Consider the following 16,636-nt stretch of genomic DNA (forward strand, 5'->3'; position numbering starts at 1 on the left):
GACCAGGATCCGAGAGTGAGCTGCTGATTTAAACAAACAGATGGGAACCAAAGCAATGGGAGACAGTAAGCGAGTGAGTCAACCAGAGAAAATTCCTGTTCAGAATCTGAACCTGGGAGCCTTCACAGACATTGGTGAACAGGTCTGCCATGCCCTTTGGACTCACTCATATAAGAAGAAAAGCCTGCCAGATTAAGTTCTAAATTATTTCAGATAACTACAGCATTTTCTTCCTTTTACACACAAACAGTTACTCTGGACTGAAGCACTTCTTCAGCAAGCAACAAATCAGTGCTACACTCTTTCCAAATCAGCTCTAAATCCAGAGCAGTGACACAATCTGTGACAGCAAAGAGATGAGGATCTGGATTCTGACAGGTTACCTTAATCATGGGTTTTAAATGAGCTATTTTCATAACTGATGTGCATTCTAAATCATCTTGGACAATCTCTCACACAGAACAAGATCCAATCAGCAGGAAATATTGTGCCCTTAGAAAGGCTGTAGAATTGGGCTGCATAGGGGTAGAAATGTAGAGCTTAGCTCTTAGTACAGAAATAACGAGGCCTGAAATTCAGCATCTCACACAACTACATCTGGATGATGAGGTTTTATGGGCAAGAAAAGAGTATCATAAATCATCTTAACTTTACTGAAATCATTACAGTCCAAAACCAAACCAAGAGTAACATTAGGAGTGAAGGAGCTTAAAAAGTATCTTCAAATAACGTACAGAGGCAATTTATAGAACTCAAAATCCACACACAAGCATAGCAATTGTAATGAATGTACCACACTTGATAGCTATCTCATCATAAAAAAAAACGAGTGTTTTACATTAAAATTGCAATATTTTGTTGTTTTTATCAATACAGTGGACTTAAAGCTATAGGGAATTTGATGGCGTCAATCATTCTGTCTTGATTCTGAGTCCAGCCATGCTGGTTTTAGAATGAAAAACCTGAAAGATTTATAATTGCACTGTTGTATAACTATATACTGGTTTGAAATTATTCAATCGGTCACATCTACAATGCTTCACTCAACCAGTGTGACTATTCTGTGTCTTACACTTCCTGTGGTATCTTGCACATGTGCCAGGTGACGCTAAAATGCACATCAATACACTCATTTGCTTTGTCAGTGGTTTATTCATTGTGTATTATGGATAAATACCTACACAAAGCTCAAGATTGAAGAATGAAGATGAGAATCTCAGCATGAGTCAAAGCTCCCTTATTCTTTCATGAGATTTGTGAATCTTACACCAAACCAGCAATTAAAGCTGTGATGAGGCATATCAACCATTCAAAGCCTTACAGCTTCAAAATATCAAAGGCTATAGGGGAAGACACGTTTATTGCCTTCCGCTTTAGTCTTGGCCTACATACTATTCATAACCCACTCCAATGCTCCATAAAGGCTTTCAACTCTCCTCCAGCAGACACACATACATGAAAAAACATAAACCTAAGTGACAGCTAGTTACCTTACAGCGGTCTGATACGCTTTAATATCAAGATACCAGCACATCTGACTGTCTCACACTGCTGGCATTTAAAGTTAATCTACCTTATCATTGCTGATGTCAATGTAAAAGGGATACAAAAGCAGCAAGCCAGCACAGAAATAACCCAAGAAACTGATTATTTTTTTTTCTTCTTCAGCTTTTACTAAAAATACTCTTTTTCATACCAGGTGAAACTTCAGAAGAGATGAACATTTCTTTGGTTTTAGTCATCTATTTACTACACTATTACTATCCTGCCTACACACAAGAATATAGGCAACTTCTTTCATGAGCTGGTCTATCAGATTATTAAATAGATTTCAGATGAAGACTCACTTTAGAAAAAAATACCTGCTTGGAAACAAAGAAAACTGCAACAGAAGAAAGCTCTCAGACTGCCATTTGTTAAAACAACATGTCCATCAATTATCATTTGTTATTAGGACCACGTGAAAAAGGCCAAATTACATCAAAGCAGCAATTTTCAAGCCTGTGACATACCCAGACCACCAGTAAATATTCTGAGTGTACTATGAATAATGACTCCATGTGATCATTCCCATTACCTTATAAAAAAGATAAGATTATGTGTTCAAAACATGGTTACTTTGCATATCAGGTTCCCAATAAGTTTATTCATGATGTGACCAACAAGTTCATCAGTAACAACCACACTCCCAAACACACCTTCCAAGGTAAATATATACAAAGAACCACAGTACAATGAAGATACTCATCCAGACTTCCAGATTACACAAGAACCACCGAACCACTTAAAAATAATGGCTTTCATCTTTAAGACTCCTCCACATACAGAGTTGTAATCCCTTGAGTGTCTCCTGTGAAATGCTGCAGAAAAATATAACTGGGGGAGAAAAAAGCCCCACCATATTCTAAACTAAAAATAAATCTAAAATAAATCATTCTACAGCCTGAATACAGGTTAAGAGTAATCACTGGTTTGATTTTTATTTCACAATACATGATGTTTCTCTGCCCATGCATCAGTCATGCTGCACACATTTGCCTTTAGGTTTATGACTGTAACTAAATCCACCTCATTTAATCATTCTAGTAAATCCACACCTCAGTAGAAACTACTAAATTAACAGTACACTAAGTATACCTGGTAGACAACAATACCAGTAAAATAGAGAAGTACAATGAAAAATACTCACACTTGTTTAAGTGCATGACAGAGAGGCACCAGAAGAGATTAGCAAACACACCTCATCCATGCTTCAGAAGAATTGCCACTGTTTACCACTGGACTATATTCAAGGCCATTTCTGTTTTCCTGATAATGTATAAGGACTACTATGGGCAGAATATACACATTAAAACAAACATTTGGAACAAAACTCCAAGAGCTGGGGCAAGGCTCGTGTACCAAATCCAGGTCTCCTTATACAACAGAAAATAACTGATGGCAATGGAACCTTGATGGTGACTTCCACACTGTTCATGCACAGAAGTCAGCTCAAGAGCCCCTACATGATCTGGTGGATGGGATCAGGGTTGGTTGGTTTGTTTTAGGGCATTTAACCCCAAATGTCATCAGTTACGTTAGGAAACTTGCTGATGTTTTAATATACCTTGGCTTCTTTCTTTGACTTCGGGCTACAGTACAAGGCACAAGCTCTGTAATAAACTTCTGCTAAACTGTGGGACTGTCCATCCCACAGCAAATCTTCTCCAGCTCCCATCTCACTAAGGTAAAGTAGCTCGTAGAGCACACGGTACCTCATGTTTTCACAAATGGAACATCCCACTTCCACATATCACTTCCACATCATGTGTGTCCTGGGTTCAGCAGTAGCAGACATTTTTCTCACTCTTAGTAGCTGGTGCAGCGCTTTGTTTTTGACTTTCAGCCTGGGAACAGAGCTGATAACACCAATGTTTTTAGTTGTTGCTAAGTAATGTTTACTCTGACCAAGGACTTTGAGTCTCATGCTCTGCCAGGGAGGAGGGGAAGCTGAGAGGAAGCAGAGGCAGGACACCTGACCCAAACTAGCCAAAGAGGTATTTCATACCACAGCACGTCATGCCCAGTATATAAACTGGGGGCAGTTACCCAGAAGGGTTAGATCACTGCTCAGGTCGGGCTGGGTATCGGTGGGTGGGTGGTGAGCAGTTGTATTCTCTTCCCTTGTTATTCCCCTTATCATTATTACTATTGGTGGTAGCAGTAGTGGTTTGTGTTATACGTTAATTACTGGACTGTTCTTATCTCAACCTGTGGGATTTACTTCTTTTGATTCTCTTCCCCATCCCTCCGGGAGCAGGGGGTGGAAGAGGGGCAGAGTGAGCGAGTGGCTGCATGGTTCTGGGTTGCCAGCTGGGCTTAAGCCATGACAATGTGCTACACTGCCGAGGGCAAATTGACCTAGAACTTCTCAAGGCAAAAAAGCAGAGGAAGACATTTCCCTGCACACACTTCCCAACCTCCCAGATTCAAAGCCTGCCAAGATGTCACACACAAACAGTGCAACAGGACACAGACCAAGAGCCTTTAGAGCCTAAATACGTTATTTAGCTCTCTTCATGATCCCTGGTTCTTCAGTCGGAGTCATGACAGGGAGTTATACTCATTTTCTACATGACAGAGTTTTACTCTTGCACACACAGCCCTGTCCACAGGTGACAGGCTATTCATAAACCTGGTTGTCCCAGGAAACTAAGACTTCTTTCATCAAACCATTGCCACTGAACACTGATTTCCTACCAGGTCTATCCCAACAGGCATGCTGCATAGTCCCGTGTTATCCCACACAGTCATTTGGCTACCACACTTGTTTCCGTTTGCTTTTTTTTTTTTTCTTTAAACTAAAATATTCAGTTGCTAAACCAATATTTATCACCTCTCACTTCTACCCTAAGCGCAGCCTTTTTGCTGCACCATCAAATCCTATCCTGAAGTTGAACGAAATTGCTCCAATTGTCTTTATTCCACGCTCACCTGTGAATGCTGTAATTTACACAGAAATCAGTGAAAGGGCACGGCACAAGTCTCCTGTTACCCACCTACAACTTCTGTTTCCCAAACCAGTCTTGGTTATTTTCATTTTTTTTCCAAAGTCTCCTTCACAGAAACAAGCTACTTCAATCTGTAAATTCAGCATCCCTCAATTCAACTGGTTACACCTCTGTCCTCTGCCTTTCACGCTGTAATTTCTTCCAGCAAAGATCTCCCTATATTACTTCTCATTTTCTGAACCAACCCTAAAATATAACCTGTCTGATTTTGTCAAATTTCCTAATGGTGCTGACACAGCCTTGTCCTGCCCTGTCATTTCAGGTCACCTCAGCCTCAGCCTCAGTCTGTGCTCATCTATTGCCAAAATTTCAGTGTCTTTCTTTCTGCGGTGCTAAAGAATGTTCCTTGCACCAAAATTGAAAGGGACCACAGGAAGGAAGTCTTATTTGTCTCTATTATACTGGCTCACTGTCTATATACTGTTAATTGTGCATTTATAAAGATTTTCTTGTGTTCATCTCCACTTTTCTTTCTGTTTTTATGTCACTTAAGCTCTGAGAGTACCTATTTTAATTCAGAAGTGCATTTGGTCTCAGTCTGCGCCTTTTCCATCACCTTCCTTCCTGACAGTTTCCACATCTGGTTTGACACAATCCAGTCCTTAAGTAGAGAGTCTGTTCTAGAAGCAATTCCTTATGCATGAAATTTGTTTTTCTACTCAACAAGTATGACAACCTGATTATACTGACTTTTTAAAAATATATTTGCTTTCCTCTTCCACATTTGTTTTGTTTTTCTTTCTAAACCCCCAGCAATCATCACATTCCTCTCCAGATTACTTCTGTCCTTTTTATTTCTCTGCAGTGCTCATAAAAAAATGCAAACATCCCAAATTCCTGCCAGTCATTTCCCTATGTTTACCCATAGTTCACCAGGCAATTTAATTTAACTATGGACATGTTTTCTTCTCTAAAATACAAATAACAGTAGGATGGAGGTTTTATAAAGATTATCACAGTGCTATCCACTAAAGCCAAAGAGGAATGTTACTCTGATTTTAGTTTTTAGAACATTGCTAAAATAGATTGTTGAAATAGACTGTAGGATTAGGCACAAAGCCAGTCCTTTCCTCTCATCATAAAATCATAATTTTTCTTTTCATAGTTTTGCTGGACAGTGTTAATAAGATTTCATATTGAACTACAAAGATAAGTTATTTCAGTAGTAGTTGTACTCTGTATGTACACATCCATTAACATAAAAAGATTTATCAGTCACTTACAGATGACTGAAGGAGGAGGGAAATGTTCAACATATCTTCAGATGGTATTACATTAAACTTATCACCTGGGCTTTTATCTGTTTTTTCGCAATCGCTACTGCCTGAAGATAAAACTCCCAAATTACTACAAGGCATCATAAGCAGTCTGTAGCTATCCAGACATGCTCACACCTCTTTCCATGTGCCAACCCTGGTACTTGTGCAAGGAAACCCCCGTGACTGCTAACAAATAACATACCGCCACGGTAAAACAGAGGCAAAAGTGGTGTTTGTGGTGCTACCACAGGCAGAATGGGAACATTTCTTACATTAGCAGTCCCAAGTGACCACAGAGCCACAGGCTGAGAAAATCAGACTGCTACTTTACATTGAGTGGTTTATCACTTAATAAAATGTTCACAGTTCTAACATTAGCTAGTTTGCAACAGTATCTATCCCATGCAGTGCCAGATTATTCTTATCCCTGGTGACCTGAATTACTATTAGACTGCAAAGCCCTTCCCAATTCTCTTTTCAATTTATGCTTCCCAGTCAGAATATCAGAACACACTCTGTTTCCTCTGTTTCTACGCACACCTATCTCAAAAGGCAGCTATAACTATATTCACATGTGAAATTCAAGGCACACTAAAAACTACATGTAATACGTATTTTATCCACAACCCAGACTTCAATGGAACTTTGAGGATATAAACATTACTGCATTTCCCCAGCGCAGTTTCATTACTCCAACATTACTGGGTTAATAAATCCACAGCAGGAGTTTTGCTTTGAGCTTTTGGCACATTAAACCAAATATCCAGGTGTGACAACAAAGACAAACCAGTGTGAAAGCACAGTTCTCATGAACTGATCCAAGCAGCCTTGTTTCGAAGAAATATGATTAAGGGTTTGTCTTGTATTACCCTCAGAAAAAAGAAATATCAAACAAGCTGTTCACCCAGACTTCTTTTACCTATCACAGCCTGTGCTGCAATTCACATTCACTGTAATCAGGGACTGAAAACATACTACAATGAGTTTCTCTCCAGCATCACCTCTTGATCTTCTTGATCATCAGACCAAGGTTTAACTTGCCCATCACTTTCATTACATTTTTGTATTCCCTCTTAAGTCCTTACAAATCATTTTAGAGTTAAATCAGTTAAAAGTACAGGGATGCTCTTGTGCAGATAGGCAGCATCTGAAGAAAGTCGCAATGAAAAATAAATCAGCTGGTATGTGCTAATTCAGCAGCTCACAGGCTAATCTTGGTGAAGAGCTTGAGCTTGAAACATGAAGAGCTTGAGCTTGAAACAGGAATGACATCAGCTCTCTTCCTGCTTTAAGGAACTGCTTGACCAATATTCAACACTCTAGAAAATAATTCTTCAGCCTCTTGTGCCCCCAAACAGAATATTCTACCCAGTGCACTCCTCAATTTCAATAGCTGCCATTTCATTTCATATTTTAAAAGATAGTTTTCTCTTACTGTAATACTGTTTAGAAAGGCAGAAAGTCTGCAAGCCCAGCAAGACAAACAAAATAGGTTTTTATGAGACAAACAAAATTCATAAACGCTTGAGTGACAACTCAATAGCACTTCATGACACAGCCCTCACTAAGCCACCTATTTAACATATTCCCTCTTCTGGATTTATCTGAAGTATTTGCTTCTTTTTCTCTACAGAAAGGAAAACCAAAACCCCCCCACCCTAAATAACTGACCGACCACTGCGCAGACACCAAAGCTGGGAGCAGGATTGTTTGTCTGCATCACAGAAACATCTTCAAAATACACATTTAAGGGTGAAGATTTAAAACCAAAACACCTCTATTTTGATGTGAGTAGTTAAATGAAAACCAAATGATGTTAGCATAAAAGACAATTACCCTAGTTTCAAAGGCATCTGATTAAACTTAAACAGGGAGATTTAGGCTAGATATAAAGAAGTTCTTCCGTGTGAGGGTGGTGAGGTGCTGGCACAGGTTGCCCAGAGAAGCAAACATGGGGAAGCCCCAGCTTACCCATGCCTGGCAGTGTTCAAGGCCTGGTTGGATGGGGCTTGAAACAACCTGGTCTAGTGGAAGGTGTTCCTGCCTATGGCATGGTACTGGAATTGGATGAGCTTTAAGGCCTCTTTCAGTCCGAACTGTTCCAGGATTCTATGATAACTTTTAAAAGCCAGAGGTGACAGCACATACCATCCACAGTTTATAAAGCAATTAACACCACTTCAAAGCTGATTGATACTAGCACAAATGACAGTATACAGTGACAGTAAATGAGAAGGGTTTTTGAGCATTCAAAAAAATGTATCTCCTTGTTGCTGAGAATTTATGCACAAATCCATTCCCGTCACCTCCATGCATACTCCATTTGCCAGCTGATAAATCTTACAGCATGTCATTGACAGAAAGCAGCCATCACAAGCTATCAGAACGTGGGTGACTGTCAGAAACCATGACTAGAGCTGCTGCTCTGCTATGTTCCTCAAGTGCAGCCTCACCTCGGCAGATGGTCCCATTCCCCACGTATCCAGGTTTGCAGGTGCAGCTGTGTCCCCTCACAGTATTGGTGCAGATGGCATTCTCATCACAGCTCTGGTGCCGGCTGCCACACTCATCATGCTCTGCATGGGGGGGAATAAAAGAATAACAAGTTACAGCCAATGCAGTGAGTTCTGAAGTGTGATGCTGTGGCAGCTGAAAACCAAGAGGAATGACAAGCTTGCCCAACGGGAATTTGGCACTGGAGTCAGTGATGGGCCTGGTCTAGTTAGGAAACCCTGCAGCATGTGCATGGTGACACTGGAGCATTGAGGTTCAAACCAGGAACAAAGAACTGGTGAGCAGGCAAAGTACCACCATGACAAAGACCCATCACAGGAAAATATCTTCAGTGCAGACTCACCTATACAGCAGTGTCCATCACCAACAGTGAGAAGCATAAATACAGGATAAGTGAACCCAAGAGGAGCCCTAACAGCATGCCTTTTAAACACACAGCTCAGTTGTCAGTGACACACGCCAAGCTCCTTCTCTAACAGCACATAACATCTGACATTTTTAGAGCACCGTTCATAGCATCAAACCCCAAAAAGGCTCCCAGAGCAATGGGCCAGATGTTTCTTTCATCCAGCAACTCGAACTACTGCCACTGAGCCTAATTTGCTGCAGCTCCTGCACTTTGCTACGTTTTGTTCTGGCAAAGCAGCAGTTCGAGGTGGCAGGCAACTGACCCTAGAGTTTATCACTGATTTCTGCAATTGCTATCAGTTTCCCTCCTGCAGGAGGATTGCAGAAAGAAAACTGTAATATTTCACACTTTTGCACTGGTGGATGTACAGTTTTGTTCCGTGGAATCAAAAGGATGCAGTGAAATTCCTTCAAATCATACAAAGGATAAGAGACAATAAAAAATCAGCATCTGGAGTTCTGCTCCATAGTCTTCATTTATGCAATTGCAACCATCAAGCTGACAGGAAAAACGTATCCCTTTCTGGAATTAAAGATCTGCTTAATACAGCAGTGAATAAAGGATGTTCAAAGGATTACAGACTAAATTTAGCCTTCTACAGACCACAGACAGAGATAGTGCTTCTAAATCATGAGCAAAACACTCATTTTTACAGACTCTGAATTAAGCCCTTTGGAAGAACCTCTCCACTAACAGCAACAGGATCAGAGACTTTGCAAGGGTCAAGTTAAGCTCCACAATGCCCTCGCTTTGCTATAGAGTAGAATGACAGCCCATTTCAAGATAACTCAAGAGAAACATGAATTTGAATGGTGGATTCCAAGGAACCAAATACTTCTGCAACACCGTTGATAACTATTTGCAGAACATGTCCCCGACATATGATTTCTAGTTTTCAAATGCATTTGACAACAGAATAATATGGATTGCAACTATTCTCTTTGAAAGAACATCAAAGTGATAGAACATCATATGCTCACTCTTTGCTTTTAGCAAGAAACTCTCATACACACTCATTCCAAAGTGCCTGGCTTCAGCTGATAAATGCAGCTTACATTTATGCTATTAGTCTATGCTGGTCCAGAGCTCTGCTTAGGAATTCCCCTCAGCTCCCCTCCAGTTTTCAGACACCTCATACTGAGTGCCAGGATGCTTCACAGGCTGCCTGCTCTCTCCTTCAGATTTGAAGGACTGTACCACAGCCTGAATCTTGCCATTCTGGTCTCAGGGTGCTCAGAGTGCTGGGTCAGACAGAAAATCTTCCAGAGAAGTGCTTAGCAGGCAGTTGAAGCTGAATGCTGCTTTCTTTTAAGAGATACCCTCTCCATAATGTCTCCCTAGTTACTGCCATTAGCTTGCATGTGTTTGTATTCAAATTAAACTGAAAATGCTTTTGTGACAAACTCCTACACAGACAACAACATTCCTACTCAAACAATTGCCAAAATTAGCTGATTACCTGCTCAGCACTTCAGCTATCAACAAAAGATTTCCCAGCGCTAATGTGTTTTCCCAAAATACACACGGGATTGTACTCTACTGTGTTGTTGTAGGACTTTGACAATGTAAATCAGCACATTTACCACTCCCAGATGTACAGATGTGACAATATCGAAATAGTGAGCCCTGTTAAAGCTGCTTTCCTATAATCACACTGAAAACAGAGGTCAGGTTTTCTCTCAACTGATACAATGTGAAGATTTAGGAAAAAATCTGAACATTGGAACATCCTTCCTGGGACATCCGGGCGCTGCCAGCACAAGGAGGACACTGAGGTAAACATATCCGCATGAGTGTCCTGGGTTCTGCAGTAGCAGTCATTTTCCTCCTTCTTAGTAGCTGGTGCAGTGCTGTGTTTTGCTTTTTTGGCCTGGGAACAGTGCTGATAACATCAATGTTTTTAGTTGCTGCCCAAATGTTTGGTCTGACCAAGGACTTTCTGAGCCTCATGCTCTGCCAGGCAGGAGGGGAGGCCGGGAGGAAGCAGAGACAGGACACCTGACTCAAACTGGCCAAAGAGGTATTCCATACCATAGCACGTCATGCCCGGGATGTAACTGGGAGTTACCCGGAAGGGCTGGGACTGCAGGGTGGGACAAGGTATCGGTTGGTGCTCAGCTGAGGGGAGTGGGGCGAGTTATTTGTTGGCTGGTGTTGAGGTGTTGTGCTCTTTCCCCTTGTTTTTTCCTTTATCATTATTATTATTGGTGGTAGCAGCAGTGATTTGTGTTATACCTTAGTTACTAAACTGTTCTTATCTCAACCTGTGGGAGTTGCATTCTTTTCGATTCTCCTCTCCATCCCTCTGGGAGCAGGGAGAGGGCAAGAAGGGGGGGAGTGAGAGAACGACTGTGTGATTTATGGATGACTTTTGTTTAAACCACGACAATGAGGAATCCCAAGATTTCTTAGCAGCAATAGGGCTGCAACAATGGGAACTTTAAGTTTTCCCTGGTGTGGAGATATCTATAGATGATGCTGCTACAGGCCCAGTAAGAATGAGAATGCACTGATTTTCTGGCAAGGTACAAAAAACCTTTTAGTCCCCATGGAAAAATCCTTCAGATTCTGTCAGTAGGGAGTTAGCTCCAGTTTCCTTCTCCCTCACAAGAGACCATCCTTTGGAGCACTTGGTGTTCACACTGGGAAGCGAGCATGGGAAGTGAGCACATGTTTTGTCTAAATACAGGCCGCCTGATCAAGGAGAACCTGTGGATGAAGCACTCTACAGACAGATAAGAAAAGCCTCACGCTCACAGGCCCTTGTTTTCATGGGGGACTTCAACCACCCTGACATCTGTTGGAACGAAGGCACTGCACGGCACAAGCAATCCAGGAGATTCCTCAATTGTGTGGAAGACAACTTCCTTTTGCAAGTAATAGAGACAAGGAGAGGTGCCATGCTTGACCTTGTGCTCACCAACAGGGAAAGGCTCGTTGAGAATGTGGTGGTCCAGGGCAGCCTTGGATGCAGCAATCACGAGATGGTCGAATTTGAGATCCCCAGGACAGTGAGAAGAGCGTGCAGCAAGCTCACTGCCCTGGACTTCAAAAGAGCAGACTTTGGCCTCTTCAGGAGCCTGCTTAGTAAGGTTCCATGGGTTATAGCCCTGGAGGGCAGGGGGGCCCAAAACTCTTGGTTGATATACAAGGATCACCTGCTACAAGCTCAGGAGTGCTGCATCCCAACTAGAAGGAAGTGCAGCAGGAGGGCCAGGAGACCTCCTTGGATGGATAAGGAGCTGCTGAGGAAAATCTGAAGGAAAAAAGAGGCTTATAAAAAGTGGAAGCAAGGACAGGCGGCCTGGGTAGAGTACAGGGAGGTTGTCCAGGAAGCTAGGGACCAGGTTAGGAAGGCTAAGGCCCAGTTAGAATTAAACTTGGCCAGGGATGTTAAAGATAACAGGACAGGATTCTACAGGTACGTAGCAAACAAAAAACAGACTAGGGACAACACAGGCCCCCTGAGGAAGCTTTCGGGAGAACTGGCTACACAGGATTTGGAGAAGGCTGAGGTTCTGAATGACTTCTTCGCCTCGGTCTTCACTGGCAAAGGCTCTGACTGCACCACCCAGTTCTTAGAAGGTAGACGCAGGGACTGTGAGAATGAAGACCTTGGGCCCACTGTAGGAGAGGATCTGGTTCGAGACCATCTTAAAAATCTGAACGTGCACAAGTCCGTGGGACCTGATGGAATCCATTCACGGGTCCTGAAGGAGCTGGCGAATGAAGTTGCTAAGCCACTGGCCATCGTATTTGAAAAATCATGGCAGTCAGGTGAAGTTCCCGACGACTGGAAAAAGGGAAATATAACCCCCATTTTCAAGAAGGGGAAAATGGAAGACCCAGGGAATTACAGACCAGTCAGTCTCACCTCTGTGCCTGGCAAAATCTTGGAGCACATTCTCCTGGAACGCATGCTAAGGCACATGAAAAACAACAAGGTGCTTGGTGACAGCCAGCATGGCTTCACTAAGGGGAAATCCTGCCTGACCAATTTGGTAGCCTTCTATAATGGGGCTATGGAACTGATGGACAAGGGTAAAGCAGTTGATGTCATCTACCTGGACTTGTGCAAAGCATTTGACACTGTCCCCCACAACATCCTTGTCTCTACATTGGAGAGATATCAATTTGATGGATGGACCACTTGGTGGATAAAGAACTGGCTGGATGGCCGCACACAAAAGAGTTGTGGTCAATGGCTCAATGTCCGGCTGGAGACTGGTAACGAGTGGTGTCCCTCAGGGATCGGTGTTGGGACCGGTCTTGTTTAACATCTTCGTTGCTGACATGGACAGTGGGATTGAGTGCGCCCTCAGCAAGTTTGCCGATGACACCAAGCTGTGTGGTCCGGTTGATATGCTGGAGGGAAGGGATGCCATCCAGAGGGACCTTGACACGCTTGTGAGGTGGGCTGATGCCAACCTTATGAAGTTCAACCACGACAAGTGCAAGGTCCTATACCTGGGTCGGAGCAATCCCAGGCACAGCTACAGATTGGGCAGAGAAGAGATTCAGAGCAGCCCTGCAGAGAAGGACTTGGGGGTGCTGGTCGATGAGAAAATGAACATGAGCCGGCAGTGTGCGCTCGCAGCCCAGAAAGCCAACCGTATCCTGGGCTGCATCAAAAGGAGCGTGACCAGCAAGTTGAAGGAGGTGATCCTGCCCCTCTACTCTGCTCTTGTGAGACCTCACCTGGAGTATTGTGTGCAGTTCTGGTGTCCTCAACATAAAAAGGACATGGAACTGCTGGAACAAGTCCAGAGGAGGGCCACGAGGATGATCAGGGGACTGGAGCACCTCCCGTATGAAGACAGGTTGAGGAAGTTGCGGCTGTTCAGCCTGGAGAAAAGAAGGCTGCGTAGAGACCTCATAGCAGCATTCCAGTATCTGAAGGGGGCCTATAGGGATGCTGGGGAGGGACTCTTCGTCAGGGACTGTAGTGACAGGATGAGGGGTAATGGGTTAAAACTGAAACAGGGAAAGTTTAGATTGGATATATGGAGGAAGTTCTTTCCTGTTAGGGTGGTGAGACACTGGAATCGGTTGCCCAGGGAGGCTGTGAGTGCTCCATCCCTGGCGGTGTTCAAGGCCAGGTTGGATGAAGCCTTGTGTGGGATGGTTTAGTGCGAGGTGTCCCTACCCATGGCAGGGGGGTTGGAACTAGATGATCTTGAGGTCCTTTCCAACCCTAACTATTCTATGATTCTATGATTCTAAATGCAAAGGAGACTATGACTAATTTCAAAGAACATCACCCATTCCAGCACTTCAGACTGAATCTGCTGCTCCTTTAATGTTCTGGTAAATATTATAAGACTAACTGCAATCAAACTCTGGAAGAGAAGGACACTGAAACAAGTGAAAGGAGTCACAAACAGCATCATTCCAATGCACCAATGAGGGGAGAGCTGAGACAAAAATCTCAAAAGTCTTATCTTACCTTGACTATTTCCCTTTCAGCTGAAAGTGAGAAGCACAGGAAAGAGGACTTGAAAAAGTTTTATTTATTTTATACCCACACACATATACACATGTAGATGTAAATAAATATGCTGCCATGCTCAGGAATTAAACTGTCAACACTAAGTGTGAATGAAGTCCTCCATCAGTCTGTGATTCCTATTTGTTATATTATACAGACAAAAGGAGCTTACAAAGACAAAAAGAACTGTCAGCTTGCTAAGGACAGTACTGTGGGATGCAATTTCTTGACCCAAAACTAATTCCCATGGATTATTAATATCCATTTCAGGAAACAGGTACCATTTCAGAAGAACAGGTACAACAGCAACATCACTCTTTGGTTACAAGCAAGTAGCTTGCTTATGAAATCTGTGAAAATTAGCTTCAGCATTAGTATTCCTATTACTCAGGAATCCTGGTCATTGCCACCTCTAATTCCATGCTTTGTCAGTGGTAAAGCCACAAGATCAGTTGCTTTCTTGTGCCTCTGGTATCCTCTACGAAGTGAGGATATCACAAGAAGAATCAAATATCAACACCTCAATTACCTTCTACTTAATCTATTTTACCTACAAGCGGACATGAGGTATATGAAAAGACACATCATCTCTGAAGCTTCAGCTCATCTGTCCCTGTGTCCAAGCCACCAAGTCACAGCTAATACACAAAATACACATTTAAACCTATTTGCATAAACACCTCCTAGAATTCCCAAAAGCTTTCATGAACTTTTCCCAAAATCCTCAAGAGTATCTTATTTTCCTTGAACCTGAATCATCAGGCCAGCTTGTGAAGCAAAGACTGTGAAGTCCATTCTTCCCCCAGCATTTATCTGAGCACTCGGAAGATCACTGGGTGGAAATTAGTCCTCCTTTTACGAAAACCTATCATCGCTGCCGATGTGGTCTGACTCAGTGCAGTCATGACCTGTATCAACTGTGGGTGTCCTCTATGCACACATTAAGCTGTGTTATGATTTAGAAGAGCTAAGGCCTTCACAGACTCATAGAAGTGTTTGGGTTGGAAGGGATCTTAAAGCTCATCCAGTTCCAAGCCCCTGCCACAGGCAGGGATACCTTCCACTAGACCAGGTTGCTCCAAGACCCGTCTAACCTGGCCTTGAACACTGCCAGGGATGGGGCAGCCACAGCTTCTCTGGGCAACCTGTGCCAGCGCCTCAGCACCCTCACGGGGAAGAACTTCTGCCTGAGATCTCATCTCAGTCTCCCCTCTGTCAGGTTAAAGCCATTCCTTCTTGTCCTGCCCCTAAAGTCCTTGTCCAAAGCCCCTCTCCAGGTTTCTTGTAGCCCCTTCAGGCACTGGAAGCTGCTCTAAGGTCTACCCTTAAGAAGCCTTCTCTTCTCCAGGCTGAACAAGCACAGCAATCTCAGCCTGTCTCCAGTGCAGAGCTGCTCCAGCCCTCAGAACATCTTTTATTTTAAACCAAAGTCTCTAAAGAAAATTTCTATGTGAAGAAGGTGTCACTGGAAAGTCAGCCCTGGGTAGCTGCTTGCCTCGGCAAACTGAAACTGCACCAATTTGAACCAATGCCCACTCTGACAGCACTGCAGCTCTGAGACACTGATGTTTACACATGTGGGTAGTGTTACATGATGGCACATGCACAGTAGCTGTGCATGCACAGTTGTCTCTGCTTTGTTCACAGGGAACCTCATAAAACTCAGATGATTAGAATACTCAGGAGTGTCTGACAGAATCCATTCAGTACCACGTGGCCTTACAGAGATAACAGTCACAGAAAGTTAAGTTAATTCCCCAGAAAATACTTTCTGGTAGATGGGTAGTTGCACATCCTGTTATAAGAAGCATCAATGCATCTTACAAATAGCAGAAAACTGGAACACAGACTGTTCATGTAATCACATTGATTTTAGGGCACACACAGTATCTTCTTTTTCCTGAAATCCTAGAAAAGAAACTAGTCACAGTACGATAGGAAAACACAGACTGTCCCCTGATGAAGTCTCAATAACATGAAATGAGTAAGAAACTTCTGAAATAAGTGCAATTATCAGAGTGCAATAGAGAGCTATGATTACCCTGCAACCCTCCACTGCTGTGCCTGCTTGAGGCAGAGGCACCCCAACCAAGCCAACACCACAGCACACCAACATCTGCATCAGCAGCCAAAAATGACTACAGACATAAGTAAAAACCAACCGCTGGCAAGTACCTGGTGCACCAGAATACCAAGAACATGACTAAACTCCACACTGCCAACAGAACATTCCCTACGAAGGCCAAACCTCTGATAGCAACTGTATTAGCTGCACCTTGAGCAACAGCAGAATCAGTCGTGATGCATGTCAGCTGTGAAGCCACTGGGTCAAATTTTGAACAGACCTTTAGCTTTCTTCAAAGCACAGGTTCCTCTTTAAGCTGATAAAGTGTCTGCAGGCTGTACAGCTCCTGCA

General features: G+C 43.0%; 1 protein-coding gene across 5 annotated transcripts in view; it reads right to left on the reverse strand.

The window, feature by feature from the left end:
- Positions 1 to 16,636, reverse strand: part of NELL1 (neural EGFL like 1) — a 306,821-nt gene that overhangs the window by 112,392 nt on the left and 177,793 nt on the right. For 4 of the 5 annotated variants that reach the window (XM_065683408.1, XM_065683410.1, XM_065683409.1 and 1 more), the window contains one exon: positions 8,263 to 8,385. The exons of the other annotated variant lie outside the window; for it this stretch is intronic. In XM_065683408.1, the coding sequence (XP_065539480.1) occupies positions 8,263 to 8,385 (123 nt within the window). The remainder of the gene's footprint in view (positions 1 to 8,262; positions 8,386 to 16,636) is intronic. 5 annotated transcript variants of the gene reach the window in all.

The sequence above is a fragment of the Lathamus discolor genome, chromosome 6 (assembly GCF_037157495.1).
Source record: "Lathamus discolor isolate bLatDis1 chromosome 6, bLatDis1.hap1, whole genome shotgun sequence".
Classification (NCBI taxonomy): Eukaryota; Metazoa; Chordata; class Aves; order Psittaciformes; family Psittacidae; genus Lathamus; species Lathamus discolor.